At 45.8% G+C, this 20,789-nt stretch overlaps 1 protein-coding gene across 1 annotated transcript; it reads left to right on the top strand.

The window, feature by feature from the left end:
* The first annotated feature begins 3,022 nt into the window (after positions 1-3,022).
* uqcc1 (ubiquinol-cytochrome c reductase complex assembly factor 1) lies at positions 3,023-20,238 on the top strand. The gene is made up of 9 exons (XM_004558988.2): positions 3,023-3,244; positions 5,390-5,494; positions 6,221-6,328; positions 7,798-7,870; positions 9,112-9,169; positions 9,704-9,812; positions 18,165-18,242; positions 18,496-18,609; positions 19,468-20,238. Exons 1-9 carry the CDS (start codon positions 3,164-3,166, stop codon positions 19,600-19,602), a joined length of 861 nt encoding a protein of 286 aa, XP_004559045.1. The 5' UTR covers positions 3,023-3,163; the 3' UTR covers positions 19,603-20,238.
* Positions 20,239-20,789: the final 551 nt, after the last annotated feature.

Below are 20,789 nucleotides of genomic sequence, written 5' to 3'. Positions count from 1 at the left end.
CTAAATCTTAGCTTAAACTAAGCCTATTCAGTTTTTCAGTGGACGTAACAGCGATATGCTTCAGGTCCTCCAAAGGAAGTCGTTCCCTTTAACGCGACTGTGTAAACAGACTTCTGTCCCCACAACATGAGTAATACATGAACACAGACGCAGTGTATCGCAGGCAGGATGGCGGCGTGGCAGCCATTATTTATGTCTGCTTTCTTTAGCGAGGTTTCTCACAGAAACAGGAGCCGAGCAGGAATCCAACACTTCCTCTCCGCCTGTCATTTATCACTCTTTATTAATACAAAAACGCACAACTGCAGACACAGACAATCACACAAAAAACAAAAAAGTGTGTTTGGACTGTGCCCACCTCTAAAAAGTGAATGCACAAGTGGAATATATTATCTCATCCACAGGATACCTGCTGCGTCTCTACAGGCCATCGCAGGGTTGGACCGCACCAGTTTAAAGAGCGGATGCTCATTTAGTTCTCGTGTAAAACCAGCATGTGTGCTGGCATTTCCTAAAGTCTAAGCATCTGAAGCATTTACACCCTCAGTCTCTGACCTAAGCCTAACGTCACCTAAACCCAAACTAAACCTGAATCTACGGTTCATTATAATATTAGACAATCTTCTATTTTTACTTGTGAAACCATAAAACATCAGGAGTTAAAACACTCATTAATAAACCTGTTTGCAGCTAAATGAGGCCAGATTATTAATCCACCCCCGAAGGCTTTTGTAACCTTTCCCTACAGTTATTAATCTGGTTGTCTTCCCTCAGATTAATAAACAATTATGCTTTTTTTTTTTTTCATTTGTTTCCAGTTTATAAAAGTTTTCCGTCAGTTCATTAAGACATAGCATCCATCTCATCTCTCATCTCCCGCTAATCCAGTTCAGGTGGGAGGGGTCCCATCAATACAGAGGATTTTAAACAGCATATGTCCGAACCAGACCTTTTTCAGAGAAGGCTTCCATATTTTAGCCGGATGATGCTAAACCACAGACGGCATCCGGCAGTTTAGCTTCACAGTAGAAGAGTCCGGGTGCCTGCAGTCCAGATCTTTCACCGGCTGAGAACATGTGGAGCTTCGTGGAACCAAAGACAGGAAAAGAAGCGCCAGGACTGCCGAGCAGCTCGACTCCTCCATCAGACCAGAATGGGAATTCTGGGAATTCTTCTTCTGGAAGTCCAGATGTTTACAGACTGTAGTTAAAAGAAGAAGGGAAACTGCACAGTGGGAAACACGTCCCTGTCCCAACATTTAGAGACAAACAGCTGCCATGAAGTTCAAAATGAGCTCATATCTTTCTAAAATTTGAACATTTTCTAATCTTTTCTATGTGCTATTGTGTAAAGTGTGAGATTTATAAATCACTGGATTCTACTTTATTTACATTTTAAACAACTTTTTTGGAATTTGTGTGTGTGTGTGTGTGTGTGCGTGCGTGCGTGCGTGCGTGTGTGCGTGCGTGTGTGTGTGTGCGTGTGTGCGTGTGCGTGTGTGCGTGTGCGCGCGCGCGTGTGTATGTGCGTGCGTGTGTGTGCGTGTGTGTGCGTGTGTGTGTGTGTGTGTGCGTGTGTGTGTGTGTGCGTGTGTGCGTGCGTGTGTGCGTGCGTGCGTGTGTGTGCGCGTGTGTTGTCAGGTGAGGTCAGCGTAGGGAGTAAAACTTCAGACTGACTGCAGAGGAAGCAGAAACCAGACCTGGCCTCTCCAGCTCGTTTGTGTCTCATAACTCAGCGCTGCAGTATTTTTGTAAGAGTTTGTGTTCAGCATCGATCTGACGCCGCTGATTTCATTTCCTCCGTGAAAATGCACTCGACCTTCTACTTTTCCCTTTTCACACCCTTTTCCTTCTGTTTCTCTTTGTCTTTTCTGGACTCCTGTTTGTCTTTCTTCTGAAGGACCACTTCATTCTCTGGCCTTGAACAATATTTGTCCTCTCTCACGTTCAGGCTGAGGTGTCGACAGTGCAACTCTCTGCTGAAGGTTACCGTTAATGATTGTGACCTTCTAACTGCAACACGACAGAAACCCCCGCACACACAAACACTTCCAGCTGAGACACGGGAAAAACTGAAAGTGATGGAGGGGCAACTCAAACATTACCTCAGCTGTTGTGTCCACAAAGAACATGAGACTGTTTTTAAAGTCTTAATGTGTCCCACTGATGTTTCCACTCTGTTTATTGGCTCTAACTACAAAGCAAGTTTGACGGAGAGGTAATCGGGTTTCCTTGTCAAAGACTTTTTACAGATTTAAAGAATAATTATGGTTTATGTCAGCCTGCTGTACCATCCTTGAATGTGACTTTGGTGGGAAATGTTGCATCATTGCAGTATTCCTGGAAGGAAAATCCTATTTTCTGTGGGATGGAAAGCAAACATTTAAAATTATGTGTCCAATTTATTTTAGCACAGCCAAAGGACTTATAAGCTCATGCTATTGTGAGACATTTGTTAGTCCATCCATGCACAGACCTTTTGGAGGATTGGTCAAAGCTTACACACAATGATAATAGGTCTTCACTGGAAATGCACTCAAGGTCAACGTCACATTTGTCATTGTCAGTAGATTTAATTCTTACAAAGCTTGTTATCCCCCAGTGTACAGTTACTTTACTCTTTGTGGAATTATAATTAAAATGTTTGTTTATGAGCAGCACTTTGGCGACAGTGGGAAGGAAAAACTCCCTTTTAACAGGAAGAAACCTCCAGCAGAACCAGGCTCAGGGAGGGGCGGGGCCATCTGTTTTTACTTTTTGTGACTTTGTAATACATATATGTGTGTGTGTGTGTGTGTGTGTGTGTGTGTGCGCGCGCATTTGATTGTTTTTTGTTACCTTATTAAGATTGGGGGGTGGGGATGCTTGAGCATAGCGCTTTAAGTCTACTTTCTTTTGAATGGTATTTTTGCAGTGCAGTATTCCTGCTTAACTTCAGTGAAGGCTCCAAGTTCCTCTTCCAGCAATGGAAGATTCAACTTTAATCGGAGCGGGTTAAAAGCGGACCTTTTCTTCGCTTTGTATATTTCTACCCGGACACTATTCAGTGCCGGACAGATTCCGTTGACATTGCTGCTGTTACCAAACCAGAAGGTTTCCGTGCAGGGAGCCTCCGTGACTCTGCAGCCCGCTTCTCGGCTCTAACAGCGGGTCTTCGTGCAGCCATGTATCGGCGGCCGCTGCAGTTCGCCGCCAGAAGCTTCGCTCATGTGTCCGCCTGCAGGGCCGCCTCCGCCGGGGGCAAGGTAAGAAACGCCCCGCTGGCGTTAGCTTAGCCGGCTAACAGGTGAAGAAGTTGAGGCTGATGTTCGAGGTGACAGCTGGGTGAACACACAGCGACAGGTGACCGAGTGAGCGCTCATCTGTCTCCGTGTGTGTTTGAGTTTCACACAGACTCACACGGACAGCCTGCGAGCTCCATTAGCAGGATTAATCTCAGGGCTCAGATTAATGGAGGCGAACTCGACCAAAGACTCGCAGTAACAGCTCTAAAGTGCGCTCCCAGTTTAAAGGCTTTCTTTACACCGAGCACAGAAACTCTACATCACACGTTCAATCCGAGGCTTCTGTCATATGTGAATAATAACGTGTTTGTCACCCGAGATAATGAAATTATTCTGTAGAAGACCAGAGTCATCAGTCACGTGTTCGAGCTTCGCTGTGGTCCAAATGTTTTAATGGGTCACTGAACCATAGACTGTATTTAAATGATGGACGTGTCAGCTGTTTGTGTTGTTAAAACCTCTGTGTTATCCTGTTGGCATGATGATGATGATGATGATGATGTTTACAGGAGGTAGAAGTGAACGAAGGTTGAGGTGCAACAAATAGACCAGTATAGACCGTCCAATGGTTTACTGTCAAAAACTGGACCAGAGACAAATATGACAAATAATGTGGCACAGCCGCCGTATTATTTATCCGATAACTGCATAAAAAGGACACAAACATGGTCCAGAAGTTCAGTTCAGGGACTTGTCACCTAGTCAGCTGATCCAAGTGTCAGAAAATAATCAGCTGAGCACAGTGGACTCGGTTACACTTCGGAGAGGTGCTGTTGTGTGTCAGGCCTGTGCACCAAGGTGCCGCCGCACTATAATAAAGTGAGGGTAACGGACTACTACTTTTAGTGCCGACTAGCACGAGCAGCAACATTTAAAGTTGAAGCAGCACACATCCACAGCTGGGATACTACTCAAAGTCGCCTAACTCGAGTATGAAATTGGATTAGGGAAAGGATTTTTGTATCCAGCTGTAAACATGTTTTTTTTCCTGCTGTAAAGTTGGACATTTTAATATCAGTCTGAGGGTCCAGGGTGTCCAATGCACGCGGGCTCTTTTAATACATGCAGGATGTTTGGGCTTCGTCTTGCTGAAGTAAGCGGTGCTTTACCTGGAAAAAGACTGGAGCGCAGAAAATATTATTCTGAAGTCTGTAATACTGTTTAGCATAAATGGTGCCTTCACAGACAAACAGTCCATCGGTCCGTCACAGGAGCTGGTTTTTGAGCTGTGCAGGGTCACGTTTAGGTTATTGATTATTCAGCTCACAGGAAAGGTGACCCCCCCTCATGTCTGATCATCTTAAATGAACTCTGGGCTCAGAGGAGGTGGCCCACTTTCTCAGTCTTGTGTGCATTTCTTTCTGAGTGTGGTGAAGTTTTATTTTGGCACCGCTTTGAAATCTCGAGGTGTTTGTCTTCTGCCACAGGCCTGGCTGATTCAGTCTGTGACAGAGGCTTTAAGCTGTGCTCTTTGCACATGTGCAGTGCAGCAGCTGTTTCAATAACCACCATTTAAAGCAACAACCAGATAATGACCTAAAGGTTCTTTAGGTACTAAATGTTTTTTGAGAATTGAACTAAAGCTTTGCCAGCAGTTGTGCTGATGCAGATGTTGAGGTTTAATATTTGTTGTTGTTCCCTCAGTGTCTCTTTGAGACAGTATATGGGAGTTTAGGCCATCAGCTCATAGCAGCGGTCTCTTCATTCTCTTTGAGCTTTAGTCCATTTTGAAAGGTTTTAAATTTACATCATGTTTTTACAAATCTGAATGAACTTAATCAGATCAGTTAATCAGATTATTGTTGCAGGTCTTTCTACTCAGTGACGTTGGGTGGTGCAGAGACTTAACAGTTTATAAATGTTGACTCAGAGAAAGCCTGTCCAGCAGTCAGAGGGTTAATGAAGGATGTTTCGTGCAGTTCAAACAAAAAATGCTAAAGGGTCACGAAAACTGGCTAAACCTGAGAACAACACTGAGCTGTGACGTGAAGATCACTGCTGTTAGTGGGAGACGAGCAGGTGTTTGATCCGTCTTTAAAAACAAGTCAACAAATAAAACAGTCGATCGTTTGTGTTCAGCCTGACTTAACTTCTCTCTCCTTGCAGGGGTTGGATCAGGAAGCCTGTTTCAGAGCGCTGGCCGCCTGTCAGCAGGCGGGCGTCTCCTCTCCATTAGTAACGCCGTGCCGGACGCTGCATGTCGCCACACAGGTAACATCTCACGCAAGCACATGAACAAATAACCCTCATTGTTTAACCCACAGATGGACTGCTTCAAAACAGCTGTGCAGCAGCTCTTTTGTCCCAGTGGGGGGGGCCACCGATATGCCAAACATATATACTCTTTGCTGATAAATAACACTTTTCTTTTCACTCGGTCGATTCCATCTCCGTCATCTCGGAGGCATTTTGTGAAGCCAGTTGTTCTGCACTCGGGACCTCCTCATTTTCTGCTTAAATGAAAACAAATAAACTGTAATTCCTCTTTTAAAGGGTTGATTATTCAGCCTGTAGTTTTTCACACCTGCTTGGATTTCAGGATGAATTTAATGAATTCTGAGTTCAGTCGTGTCGTATTCGTGCCTTTAAAGCACTTCCTGCCTGCTCCGTGTGTTCGAGGCTTCAACTGGTTTTGTTGTTTTTAATGAAGCTTGAAAACTGGGAGAAAACTTCGGCACATCTGCGCGTCCTGATGAAGGTTAGCGGGGTCGTGGTGGCTGTAATAAAACTGTCAAAGCACGAAGACGGCGTGCAGCTCGGAGTAGGTCAGCGTATTAATTTAGTGAGCGGTAAAGGTCGCGCCGCACAGGTGCGTCGTCACGTGCTGATTAAACCAGGGTCATGCAGCACACGTTTGACATCCCACCTGCTGAAGGAGCAGTTTCTGTTTTCGCTGTCGTTTTTTTCACCGCTCCGCTTTTTCTTTTTGTCCTTCAGCTCCGTAACGTGAAGGAGACGCATCAGCACACGGACGAGGAGGTCGGCGCCTTCACAAAGCTCATCGAGGCGATGGGCTTCACGGGACCGCTCAAATACAATAAATGGGTGAGTGCAGAAGAGACGGGTGAGACGTGGGCTGAAAACGAGCAGGTGATGGTGATTTGGCTTCATTTGATGTGTGAAATCAACACGAGCACTTAGTCATGTTAAATGTGTTTAATGTGCCTCCCAGGCCGCCTGTTACCTGCTGACGTGTCCGTTCTGCACTCAAACAACCTTTCATTCAAAAGCAACACGCTTACGTCCTTTAAACGCACCTTCTGATGAATGTGTGCCACCCTGATTGGTCGACAGGTAACAAAAACTAACCGGTGTGTCGGGTCAGACGTTTCTACCTGTACTGTCAGGGCAGCGTTTCCCCTCCTGCTCTCTGTGGTTGAATAAAACCAAACTGCACTTGGACACAACAGAGTAATAAAACATTTGTTATGGAAGATGCAGAAGGCCAAAAATACAAATAACGTCACTGCAGTGGGAGTGATATTCACCAGAGGTGTGTGTGTGCACGCGTGTGTAGCTTTCATTCATGGCGTCACACTCTTGTAGTCGGTATGTTTTCCAGGAATGCGCAGGTCACTAAAGGAATAAACAGTTGGAGCTGTGGCAGGCTTCAGTGATGTGGGAGGTTTTGGCTAAAGGCGGGAAGGTTGCATGTGTGCCGAGGAATGTCAGGCGAGCAGAGAGCTGGGCCGCCCGCCGGACCGGCAGCGTTTGGCTCGCTGGCACACCTCCGAACTCGTGTCCTGCTCCTGCGCGTGTTTACTCTACAGATAAAACCGCCGTCAGAGACGCACAGATCAGCCTTAAATCCCAGAACAATCCCACAGAAATGCTCGCTGTTGTTAAATGAAGCTCATCGGGCGAGTCGCCCTTCCAGCTGAAAGTTGCTGAACCAGGCGGCAAACTCATTTGGATAAGTTTGCCTGTTTGATGTCATTTTGTACCCCCCCCCCCCGGTTTCCATTGACAAATGTTGGTAATGGAAGTGTAGTGGTGCATTTACACTAGGCAGGAAGTGTAATTACTCCCACACAGTCCAGTCGCTTCGCCCCAACAGCCAGCAGGACACGGAGGAGTAAAGAAAAGCTGGAATGAGTGTCTGCACTGTGGCCGCTGGGGTGTAAAGGCTGATTGGCTGTTACTCGGGCAGCGTGGCCCCCTGACAGCTTCAACAGGAAGCCAGCGTGTTGTCTCTGCGCCATCGCAGGAGGGTCGCCTGCCGAGGCCTTTCCTATGAGTGATGTTTGCCACAACGCAGCAGAGCTCTGAAGTTGGTGTTTTCCTTCACTTACACCATGTTCAGCTGCCCTCAAACGCCATCACTAAGCCCCTCCTCCATTTCTGAATGTCAGTGACATCACGAGAATCAGCTGATTGAAATACTTCGCCTCATGAACGCCCCGACTCCCCTTTCATGTTTGGTGAGAGCAACTCGTAGCTGTCAGCTGTAGCTGTGAGTGCGATGTTGTGGTTGCAGAGTGACGACGTCAGACGTGATGTTTTTGTTTCCACAGAAAATCAAGATTGCTGCTCTGCGGATGTACACGTGCTGCGTGGAGAGAATCAACTACGACGAGTTCTTCGACAGTGAGTTTACCACGCTCGGCTCCCTGGGCCGCCGTTCATGTTGTTCCCACTTTGCCTCGGACATGCTTATTGGTGACGGGCTTGTGTTTGCTGATATTTATCCCAAAAAAACCTGAAGAACAACTTTTCTCAGTAACATAAAAACACAAACGCAGAACAAACCGAAGAGCTCAGATATAAATCTCACGTAATGAGAAGCTTAAAACGAACGCTGATATGACTCCCAGCTGTGAAGGATTCAACTCTGAGCTGTGGATTTGTCCTCCGTTCTGTGGTATCGTCACCTTCCCACTCAGGCGTGGACGGTAAATGTGTCGCTTTGTGTTTTGGAGACGTTCAAACCTTCAGCTCTGCCGCTTATTCCCCTTAAACTCTCAGATATGAGTGTTTTAAAAAGAAAAGCACATCTTATGTTAGTGCTGTGCGATATGACCAAAATCTCATTTGTCGTCCCGACAGCCATATTTATCACAAAAATGTTACATTTTCTGTAAATTCTGTGAATCGCGATGCGTGAAACGATACATTTGTAGACATAAGTTGTAACGGCCGCCATTTTTCTTTGTGAGTATTTATCCCACGACGTGCTGCGGGGAAAAGCCCGTGCTAACGTTTGAGTCTGAGGTTTATTTGGAGCACCTGGCGGCTCTTCGTTGCTCCTCATCAGTAAACTCTCTCCACACTCTGTCACGTGACTCGTGCGTCGGTGGCAGCAGAGGTTTGTCGTGTTTGAGTCTGAGGTGTTGGTGTGAGACTTCTCATAACCAAACCATGTCCACGCTACAGTGTCAGCCCCTCGTTTTGATTGGTCCTTCTGTTTGTCGTCATTTATTTTGGAAAATCTCAAAAAGATCTTCAGCTTTATTGTGAAAGATTTATGTGGGAAATAAACAAGCGGACGGCAGAGCCACATGCTGGGTTTACCTTTGTTGTTGCTAACGACAACGTGTAAAAACAGTCACTTGTCTGTCCGCAGTGTGTTTATATAAGAGAGAGAACATTAACCAATGAATACAGCTGCTACAGTGACCATCAAAACCATGAACAATGTTCCCGCAAACAGTTTTTGCGACACCTCGAAACAATGATGGTGTGTAAAATGAAACGATAGACGTTTTCATATCGTCGTCTGATACACGTGGTGACGTCAAACAGCCCTACTGTATGCTGATGTAGTTGCAGAGTCTGACGCAGGTGCGGCGTGCAGAGAATCCTAATGAATCCTAATGTGTGTGTTTCAGAGTGCACCCTCCCTGACACTCTCAACTCCTGGTTCCTGGTTGCACAGCTGCACGTATGGTGAGTCGCACAAACGCATCCTCTCAGCTACCAGTTTATTAGGTACACCTGTACAGCTGGATTTATCCAATCAGCCAATCAGATGGTTTGTTTGCTGCTCTGAGGAATCTGTGTGCTGATTGGCGTAAGCAGCAAAGGGAGCCGTGGTCCGTGTCGACCGCGCTGTCTGTGCGGTTGCTGCTCTTCCGTGCATTTATTAGCCCAGTCGTGTGTCATGTGATGTATTTTTGCTTTGACAGTTATCTTCCTTCACATGTTGTGTAACATTAAACGTCCTCTGTAGCATGCAAAGAATCCAGTTCACAGTGAGAGAATGCATATAATATATAATTGTATTATTATTATTATTGATGTGTTTATGTGGTCTAAATGGAAGCGTCTGATAGTTTTTAATGATGTAATGATGTCGCTGTTGCTCCTGCTGTGGCTGGGACAGTGACGCTCTTCATACGATGAGCACACGGCTTCACTCGTCACAGCGATTTAAGGCTGTGCGCTCGTTTCAGTCTCCTTGTTGTGTTCTTGTGCTCTCAGGATGTGTTTGGTGCGGATGCGTCAGGAGGGCAGAGAGGGGAAGTACATGTGCCGTTACATCGTGCACTCCATGTGGGAGGATGTGGAGCAGAGGAGCAAAATCATGGGGGTACGTTATGTTTCTGATCTTGAAGGGAAAAAAAATTAAATTCAGAGGCATGAAAGCAGGTGAAACAGTCTCAGCTGAGAGTATTAAAGTCTCCACAAAGACACCAACACATGTAGAGACAACCGACCTCTACGTGTGCAGCAACGTCTGCATAACTTCTGCAACTAAACGAAAGCAACAGAAGCAATACCAACAAAGCAGCCACGGTAACCACAGCAACAGCTGCAACCAGACCCTCTGTCATATCGTGAAGTGCGCGCACACACACACACACACACACACACGCAGGCTGGTGTGCACACACACACACACACACACACACACACACACACACACACACACACACACACACAGGTGCACAGCGTGCATAATACACAGGCTGTAAATATCATGCGACTGTATTTCCACTTTTCAGCGTCACTGCTGGGAGAAAGATCTCAGCCTGTTGGAACTTTGTATGTTTGATGCCTGAAATCCTGATTTATTCTTGGTTTAAAACTAAAATGAACATGTAACAAAGGTTTTCTGTTACTCATTCATTCAGGTTATTTACTGAAGCTGAGTTTGCAAATTCAGATATTTTCCCAGCTGTTTAATTCCTGCCAGAGTTTTAGTGTGTAACAGAAGCTTTCACTCTAATTCTCCCTCAGTGACAAAAATCCCGTGTTGAAGCTTTTGCATCAACTCGGCTGATTGGCTGATAGGTTTGTGGTTACGGCCGCAGCAGAGGTTGCGCTGCTGTCAGAATCGGCCAGCTCTCCTGCTGGAACAGAATCTGGATCTTCAGGTTCCAGCAGGAATGCTTTGGCAGTGGTTCAGTCTCCTGCAGCACACGGTCAGTGTTTCACAGCTGTGTGATGTGAATGTCGATCAGCACGTACGAACTGCCTTCGCCACGAACAGGACTCGTGTTGCTGTGCAGTCTAACCCTGATCTGAGTCAGCTCCACTGAGCTGCTGCATCTGCTTCATAATGTCAGTAACCAACTGTTCATGGAAATGTGGTGATTACAGACTGTTTTCAACTTAAGCATGAAAGTGAAAAGATGAGAAAACAAAGTAACAGAATAGACAAACGCACAACAGTCATCTCCTGCTCAAAATGTGAACTTCGAATAATTGGGATTATTTACTCAAACTAAATTAAAATATTTTTGACTTTTTTCTGTTGAAAGCTGCAAAGAAATGCAGGAAACCCTGTTTTCTGAAAGAAAAGTCACATGATCAGAGCACACACAGATCTACCGCACGCTCTGAGGTAAATTAAAAGGTTTCTGTAATTTTGGGATTTGCAAACTTGGAAGTTTTCCGCCCACAAAGTAAACCACAAAGATTCAAAGTCAGCATTTCTTTTGTTTCCTTTGCTTTCCTGGAAATGCCCCGGACCACCGATACAACCCCAGCTCACTGGGAATGCTCAGTCCAGCTTATCCCAGCTGCATTTATCTGCAGATCCTGTAAGCTGCAGTAACTGTTGTCCTCACGGGGAGGACGAGGCTCGACTGTGTAGCACTGATTAGCTGACTTTGTCAAATAACCTCATATAAATAAATCTATTAAATATGGACTGAATGGAGCAAACACACTGACAAGCTGCAGCTGCTGCTGCTGCTGCTGCTGCTGGATGTGTGATCCAAATACTGCATCGGTGCATCTGGACCATTCATAGATCATCTTCCCAGTTAAAGGAGCAGCGTGAAGCTAAAGTGTTCATCATGGACAAACGACTGCAGGTCGGTTAGTCCTTCCTTCTGTCACGCCACTCCAGCTTTCACTGCACCCTCGAGCACTCCACCCATCCAGGTATTAAAGGTACTCTGAGCTGTCTTTGGGCACATAGTCTCAACTTATTTCAACCTGCAGACGCAGGTAAGCAACCTTCTGTTCAGGTGCCAAGTTCGGGGGATAAAAGTAGACCCACCCCTGCTCACCACCTTTCACTGAGGCCAGCTCCACAGTGGAACAGAGGCCAGCCCTGGGTTCGAGATGCTACACTGTTGAGGCAAGCCCGAGTCTGAACCCTAGCTGGGAACTCTCAGGCTGTTCCCCACCAGAGGGGTGCTGTTCCAAGAGCCACTTTTGGCAACCAGGGATTGGCCCGCAGGGGTGTCCGCCCCTTACCGTGGCCCAATCCACACAGCACCAGACCCCTACACCTCCTGCCACGGGTCAGGGAGCCGCAGGAGCGAACTGTCCAAAAGTCGTAGGTATTAAGTTACTGTTTTAGAAAGCAAAAGCTGGAAATGTTCATCATTTAGAAACTGGCGCTGGGCAAAGTTTGAGAACTGGCTTTCTGATTGTTTTTCTTTATTAAATGTAATTAACTTAATCGCTTTAGCTCCAGAATGAAACATGAAAACTTCAGCAGGGCAGACGTTTGGAACTGAAGAGCTGAGAACGAGCACACGCTGATGACTGATTATTTTACTGCATTAATACAGACTTGACAGCAGCAGTATTTTCCACAGCAGCTCAGGTTCCTCAGAAGTGCTTCTGTGACATTAAATCGCCACAAATCTACACAAACACGTCTCCAAGCTAAATGTCATTCTGTTACATAAATATTCATTATTTCAGCCACATTTCCCCTTCGAGCTGATGCAACAGTGCGTTCAGTTTTATCCGTGCCATTGCATGCTACAAAGGATGCAGGTTTTGTTGATTTTAAAGTTTTACATCAGCGTAATTGTGCCAACAAATCCCCGGAGAGCGAGCCTGGCTGCGGCCGCCGTGTCCACAGAGTCGTTCCTCTATTTTCTGTCAGTGGAGCAGCTCCAGGAAGTGTCGCTCATTGACATAAATCTGGGCTCTGAGCACACGAAGCTTTCAGAAACACTTTGTCCTTCTATAATGCAGATTATTCTGGATTCGAGTCTCAAAGCTAACAGAGGGGAAAAACCCACTTTAATTACGGGTGTTTGCGTTTAAGAATTAAAGAGTTGTGACAAAGAATGTAAATGTAGGGCGGCAGGATATTAAACAGGGTCAAAACGCGTAAAAGCACAGCTCGAGCAGTCTGCTCTCACTCCTCAGAGCATCCTCGGTTCTTTCCTCACGTTGTAGTCCCAAAGTGAGACACGCCTGCCTCTGAGCCTCGTTTATGAATTGCACGTTTGTACCCCTCCACTTACTGTTAAGCCTGATATTTTTAGGTGCTTTAAAATTCTCCAAAATCAAACAGTTTGGTGCTGCTGAGAGTTAAAACGGTCCACAGTCTCAGCATCCTTCATAAAACGTCATCGTACCACAATACGCACAAACGCTACGTCAGACCTGAAAAAGAGGATTTACGAGTTTTTGGCTGAATTAGATGATCGACGCTGTTCTCAGTCAAAGTTCATGCTGAGGATTCTCAGTAGCAGAGACACTGTGGGAGGAATGCGACGTCAAAAGCCGACCAAACTTCGTCCAATAGAACGTCCGAGACGATCCATGCACAGCTCCAGGTTTCCACACCTGATCCATGTCCACACTGAACCCTCAGCTGGTCCCGATTCTTCACCGAGGCAGTGAAATATTTGGAGTCCAAGACCCCGTCAGCTCGTGGGCTGCAGTTACAGAGTTTTAGCTGATGGCTAACGCCCTGACGAAAAAGGTTGTGAATGCGATAACTTGAGTACAAGGCGGTGTGGGATTTTGAGATTGAGATCTTTACTGTATCTACCAGGAGGCTGCTGCCAGTATTTTAAACACTGAGCTGAAAGACGTGCAGCACAGGAACAGAGCTGATAAAACGCTGGAGAGGCGAGAGCGTCACAGTCTTTTGGGTTCGTGCCTTCAAATAGAAACAGAACTGCAGAAGGGCCAGAGCTTCATCCAGTGCAGGAAAACATTTTCTGCCTGATGCAGCTTTCCTTGTTGGAGCAGAAAGCGTGTGGTGTAAACACTCATAAAATCAGAGGGTTGCCGTTCAGGTGGGAGCAGGAGGGACTGGTCTTTGGAGATTTAGTTGACTCGTAGTGAAGGTGTGAATCCACACCCCATCACAGCCTCTTGGATTTGGCTGTAAAGCGAGCTCAGCGGCAGCCAAGCAGCAGCTTTCAGCGCTCTTCATATTAAGGAGCTCTTTAGTTTTGCTCCTTTTGCTTCGTGTGACAGAAAGAGGTCAGAGATGAGAAATTACAGTCTGGCTTGTGAGGTCACTCCTGCAGCGTGGGCACGCATGCATCGGTCTCGTACGCAGCAGGTGTTTTCACAGCTGCATACGTGACCTTTTGTCAGCATGTGTACGTAAACCTGCGTGTTCTGTATGTCAAGCGTGTCAGCACAGAGTTACAACAAAGTCCGGTTTCTTTTAAAGTTCAATAGTAAAGATGTTCAGAGGTCGAGACTGACCTCACATTTCTCTTGTTCAGAGCTCACTTGTTTTGTGACCTTTAACCTTACGCTGAAGTCATTAACTTAAGTCATGGAAGTTTGCAGCTTCTTTATGTCCCAGCTGTACACGCAGAGCAGCTGTTTTCAGCTGGTTTCTCTCCTGTAGTCAGACTGAAAGGTGAAACGAGACGTTTACTGGCAGAAAAACGATCTGCTGATGTTTTGATAATCAAAGATTTGTTTCAGTGCTCGCCAGCAGATCTGTGGAAGCGCTCGGGGACGTTTCCTCTGTTTTGTGGGGCGATCGTGGCTCAAGAGTTGGGAGTTCGTCTTGTAATCGGAAGGTTGCCAATTCGAGCCCCGACAGTCTCGGTCGTTGTGTCCTTGGGCGAGACACTTCACCCGTTGCCTACTGGTGGTGGTCAGAGGGCCCGGTGGCGCCAGTGTCTGGCAGCCAGGGTGGCTGTGGCTACGAGCTGCCATCACCAGTGTGTGAATGTGTGTGTGAATGGGTGGATGGCTGGATGTGTAAAGCGCTTTGGGGTCCTTAGGGACGAGTAAAGCGCTATATAAATACAGGCCATTTACCATTTTTATTTAGCAAGTTAAAGTTTTTAGTGAACCGTCCGTTCATGATGTCACATTTCAATCATTATCACGACCTGAGCCTGTTACAAACAGCAGATAACAGCAGTAACCTCAGTACAGCAGTCAGAGATACTGAGGAAGCCTCACTGTGCACAGCTGACTGTGATGTTACCCTCAGTGATATCCGAACAGTCCAAAAGCTTCGTTTGCACATTTATGCAACAGCAAAATACATTTTTCCATCTGAAGCATTAGTTAGCAGAAAAATTTGACTTATTTTCATTCTTATTAAGTCTTATTATTTGTTTGATGCTTGCTGAATAATCCATCTGATGAGAGTCCCGAACGTTCTTTTAGTCCGGACGTTGCGTTTGAGCTCCTGCTGTTGACTGACTGCAGGTTTCCCAGCCTCACAGCCAGTACAGCTGCATGACGTTAGCACCGTTCACTAGCGATGCGGCTGCAGCACTGTTTGATGGCCAAAGCTGTACGTGTATCAGATCAAGAGTGTTTATCGGACTGTAGAGTCATAAATATGAATAAATTGAATATCTTTAAAGGAACAGACGAAAGCAAGAAGCGAGTTAGATAAACATGCAGCCGTGAACATCGTGAAGTCTTTTTTTTCCTTGGATAATCATCTTTTTTTCTTTTTTTTTTTTCTTGATTCCCTAAAACGCAAATTTCCTAATCAAGCTCTACATGAGCAGCTTATATTTACACAGCCAGCAGCAGTGATTGGAGCTGCTCTAAGGTTTCATAGTGGCTGAGGCAGAGCGCAGGAAAAACATCGCTCATTTTCTCCACGTTCATAATCACTGCTGCGCCTCCTCAGCGCCCGCACTCTCTACACTCCAGCCTGTGCAGCATTGGGAAATGTTCACCTTTGGATTCAGTGGCGACAAACCCGGCTGTGCGGCAGCAGGAAGGTTTTCTCACATTTACAGTGGGGCAAAAAAGTATTTAGTCAGCCACCGATTGTGCAAGTTCCCCCACTTAAAATGATGACAGAGGTCAGTAATTTGCACCAGAGGTACACTTCAACTGTGAGAGACAGAATGTGAAAAAAAAATCCATGAATCCACATGGTAGGATTTGTAAAGCATTTATTCGTAAATCAGGGTGGAAAATAAGTATTTGGTCAATAACAAAAATACAACTCAATACTTTGTAACATAACCTTTGTTGGCAATAACAGAGGTCAAACGTTTACTATAGGTCTTTACCAGGTTTGCACACACAGTAGCTGGTATTTTGGCCCATTCCTCCATGCAGATCTTCTCGAGAGCAGTGATGTTTTGGGGCTGTCGCCGAGCAACACGGACTTTCAACTCCCGCCACAGATTTTCTATGGGGTTGAGGTCTGGAGACTGGCTAGGCCACTCCAGGACTTTCAAATGCTTCTTACGGAGCCACTCCTTTGTTGCCCGGGCGGTGTGTTTTGGATCATTGTCATGTTGGAAGACCCAGCCTCGTTTCATCTTCAAAGTTCTCACTGATGGAAGGAGGTTTTGGCTCAAAATCTCACGATACATGGCCCCATTCATTCTGTCCTTAACACGGATCAGTCGTCCTGTCCCCTTGGCAGAAAAACAGCCCCATAGCATGATGTTTCCACCCCCATGCTTCACAGTAGGTATGGTGTTCTTGGGATGCAACTCAGTATTCTTCTTCCTCCAAACACGACGAGTTGAGTTTATACCAAAAAGTTCTACTTTGGTTTCATCTGACCACATGACATTCTCCCAATCCTCTGCTGTATCATCCATGTGCTCTCTGGCAAACTTCAGACGGGCCTGGACATGCACTGGCTTCAGCAGCGGAACACCTCTGGCACTGCGGGATTTGATTCCCTGCCGTTGTAGTGTGTTACTGATGGTGACCTTTGTTACTTTGGTCCCAGCTCTCTGCAGGTCATTCACCAGGTCCCCCCGTGTGGTTCTGGGATCTTTGCTCACCGTTCTCATGATCATTTTGACCCCACGGGATGAGATCTTGCGTGGAGCCCCAGATGGAGGGAGATTATCAGTGGTCTTGTATGTCTTCCATTTTCTGATGATTGCTCCCACAGTTGATTTTTTCACACCAAGCTGCTTGCCTATTGTAGATTCACTCTTCCCAGTCTGGTGCAGGTCTACAATACTTTTCCTGGTGTCCTTCGAAAGCTCTTTGGTCTTGGCCATGGCGGAGTTTGGAGTCTGACTGTTTGAGGCTGTGGACAGGTGTCTTTTATACAGATGATGAGTTCAAACAGGTGCCATTCATACAGGTAACGAGTGGGGGACAGAAAAGCTTCTTACAGAAGACGTTACAGGTCTGTGAGAGCCAGAGATTTTCCTTGTTTGAGGTGACCAAATACTTATTTGCCACCCTGATTTACGAATAAATTCTTTACAAATCCTACCATGTGAATTCATGGATTTTTTTTTTCACATTCTGTCTCTCACAGTTGAAGTGTACCTCTGGTGCAAATTACTGACCTCTGTCATCATTTTAGGTGGGGGAACTTGCACAATCGGTGGCTGACTAAATACTTTTTTGCCCCACTGTAAATGTGAGAAAACCTTCCATTTTTGCTGTGTGCACGACAGTGTTGGTGCAAACCTTCGCACAGACCCTACAGTATGATCCGTGTGATTCACCTGCGGCCCGAGAGCTTCAGTCGTCCAGTAGAACAAATGAACAGCACAGGGAGCGTTTTTTGATTTTACTGGTCAATGTGTGGATTTTTAAAATTTATTTATTTATTTTTCTATTAAAAATGGTGAAAAGTATCATGTGTATATGAATAGAAAAAGAATTGGGAATCAGAATGTTTTGCAGTTTTTACTTGGTAATCAAAACTTCTTTGATCAATCAAATGATGAACCTGTACTTTATTTAACTTTTTTTTTTTTTTTATTTCAATATTGACATCTCCAAAATTATTGGAAGTGTTTGGACAAACCTGGGACTGGACATTCAGCGTCCCCATAGAGTTAACCTGACAGCAGCCATATTATTGGTCAGAAAATGTCATTAAAAATGCACCAAAAGGCTCTGACAGCACAAACAGAGCAGACAGCTAGCAGCTACAGCCGCCTGTGTCGCCATCCACCTGTCAGTCAAAAAGAGGCCACGCCCCCTAATATTCAAACTTTTAAGCTTTATTGCAATTTAACCCCCTCTGCAGCTATGAAGGAAGAATTCTCCACAGAGACCAAACAGTTTGTGTGTCAGACTCTAAACATGTTTATTTCTGCTGTAAAGTTTTAACATGGGAGTCTATGGCACTGACTCCCTGCTGGAGCCTCTGCTGGACGTTAGAGGAACTGCAGGTTTCTGCACTTCAGCCTTGGCTTCACTTTTCCAGCCCAGACGTTTCTGCCTGGCACGAATGTACAAATCTTGTATTCTCAATCTCTGCTGTGCTTCACTCTGATTTGTCTTCCTCTGTTTAATGATGCAGATTGATGCCATCCACAGAAAGGAAGCGATGAAAGCGATGACCGAAACCTTCTATGCAGCGATATTTGGATACGACGAGGTAAGACAAAGAATTTTAAACTTGCTGTTTTACGGCCGATATTCAAACTCTGCTCAAAGGCGACTGGAAATCTGTTTCGAATGACCTTTGAGAGTTCATCTTAGATGCACTGCAGACTCACTCAATTTTAACTCCGGTCCAAAGTCTGGATCCTGATTGGATCACACAGCTGGGACATGTCAGCAAACAACAACTGCAGATATCAGGTTAGAAGAAACTTCATGCATGTGAACACGTGTGTTGGTACCTGCAGGGAATCCTGTCCGATGACTGTGTGCTGGCGGCGGCTCTGTGGAGAAACCTGTTCAACCGTCAGTGTGAAGACCCCGGACAGCTCGAGCTCATGGTGGAGTACGTCCGCAAACAGGTGAGCTTTAGTCTTTCTAACACGTGCACTTTGTTGCGTTTGAATTGTGATGTCCTGATAAGACCTCGGCACATGCTTCGGGCCCACGTTCTCCGGGCTTGACTCCATCTGTTTTCTTAACCACAGGAATCCAGAGTCTTCTGCTGATGAGCAAATTGGGTTTAACACTGGTTTATGTGCACGTCTCCATGCAGAGAGCTCTCCCACAGTGAGCTGCTCGCGGTCCGACAGAATTAGTTGGTTTTCCATGTCTGCACTGAGAGCTCGGGGCTTATTAGGATAGTTCTTCAGCAGCGCTAAAGAAGCAAAGCTGATTATTTACCGTCCATCTACGTCATTACCCTGAGCGATGGGCGTGAGCTCTGGGTAATGACCCAAAACACGAGTTCGCGGTAATAAGCGGTTAAACTGAGTTTTCTTGGAAAGGTGGTGAGGCTCAGCGTTATACAGCGGGTGAGGAGTCTCATCATTCAGGAAGGACTCGGGATGTCTCTTCCTGGGTGAAGATGTCCTACCTGGAGGCTCCCGGGGTAGAAATGAGACTCTCTCAGCTGGTCTGGGAACAGCTCGCTGTTCCCCGGATGAACTGGAGGAGGGGGGGAAGGGTGAGGGAGGTCTGGGCCTCTCTGCTTAGGCTGCAGCCCTAAGACTCAACTCCAGGGAAGCAGCAGAGGATTGATGGACATGTGAGTAGTTCAAAATGTTGATGGAACCTGGAAATTGTACCTGATGTGTTTCCTTAGAAATCCGTGAGATTTATTCACAGAGTTTATGACGCAGTAACGTTTGCAGAAAGGAAAACAGTCGATGTTGATCCATCAGCTGTGAGGGTAAATGTGGACGTGCTGCTGTGTGCAGATGCAGTACATCGACGCGCTGGACGGGGACGACCTGCTGCTCACAGGAGAGGTGAAGTGGCGCCCCCTGGTGGAGGAGAACGCACAGAGCATCCTGAAGGTGGTCAAACCCACGTACAACGATGCCGGACTGTGACAGACACTTGTTGCACTTCAGTTTCCTTTCATCCTTTCCTGGGTTATGTTTTCTCCTCCCCTTCTTTTCCTCATAACTCCTCCTCTCCTCTGTTATGAGATTTTAATTTGACATCAGGTCTGTTGTTGTAGCTTCTTTTTTTTTTTCTTCTTTTTTCCTCTTGTGTTCAGAGCACTTATTCTCCCAATGATGTGTCCACCAGAGGTCTGATTCTAGAGGGTCGGTGTATATATGTAGATTAGACGGTCAGGGATGAGGATTGTGGGCCGCGTCGCACGTACAGCCGTCGTCCTCCATCTTTGTCCTGTTGGGTTTGAGAGTGTCTGCTGCTTCCTGTCTGTGAAAACACACATATTTATATTTTCTCAGTTTTATAAGTACCGCCACGCTGTATTTATAAAGTATTTTGTACCTTCGAGCTTGCTCTTCTCCTGCAGAGGTGTCGTCTGAGACTTCTGTTACTGCTCCTTCACTGTGTTTAAATAAAGTTTTGCTCTGTGAGGTTAAAACGATCCTTGTAGATTGTCAGTGAGGTGTCCATAATGCTCTCACACCGCAACAGGAAGCTGAACCCTCAAAGACACGACGTCATTCTTGTTTTTAAAAAGTGAATAAATAAAGTTTTCTCTGAACGGCGTCTGCTCCTGACTCCTTTTCTGTGCTCAGTTTTCTCAGGTTAAATGCAAACTTGACTTGTGGTTTATTTATCTACTGCTAATACCAGGTGAACGTGGCAACAAATGGCTGCAGCAGAGGAAGAAGAATTTTAATTAAAGGAGGGTGAAAAAAGATCTTTGACCTTATAAATATAAAAAAACTTGAATTTTCTTTTATTTGTATGGCATCATTTATATGGATTACAATAACAGCTGCCTCAATAAAATGACCCCCTATGACCAAGATTTTTGGCAACAGTGGGAAGGAAAAACTTAACAGGAAGAAAGATCCAGCAGAACCAGGTTTGGGGAGGGGCGGGGCCATCTGGCACGACATGTGCTGTGGAAGAGAGCCAGAGATTAATAATCATAATCAATACTCATAGTTAAATGGTTGGAGGTCAGAAATAATCCAGTAAAAATGTTAAAAAGTTTTGTCTCCTTCCTTCACACAGACGTCACTCAGCTGTGACGGACCAATAAGCGCCCTCTGGTCGAGGCTCGAGCTCAATGATGATGTCAGATTGTCCT

Source organism: Maylandia zebra, linkage group LG5, assembly GCF_041146795.1.
Source record: "Maylandia zebra isolate NMK-2024a linkage group LG5, Mzebra_GT3a, whole genome shotgun sequence".
NCBI classification, from domain to species: Eukaryota; Metazoa; Chordata; class Actinopteri; order Cichliformes; family Cichlidae; genus Maylandia; species Maylandia zebra.
This window is presented reverse-complemented; position numbering and strand designations above follow the sequence as displayed.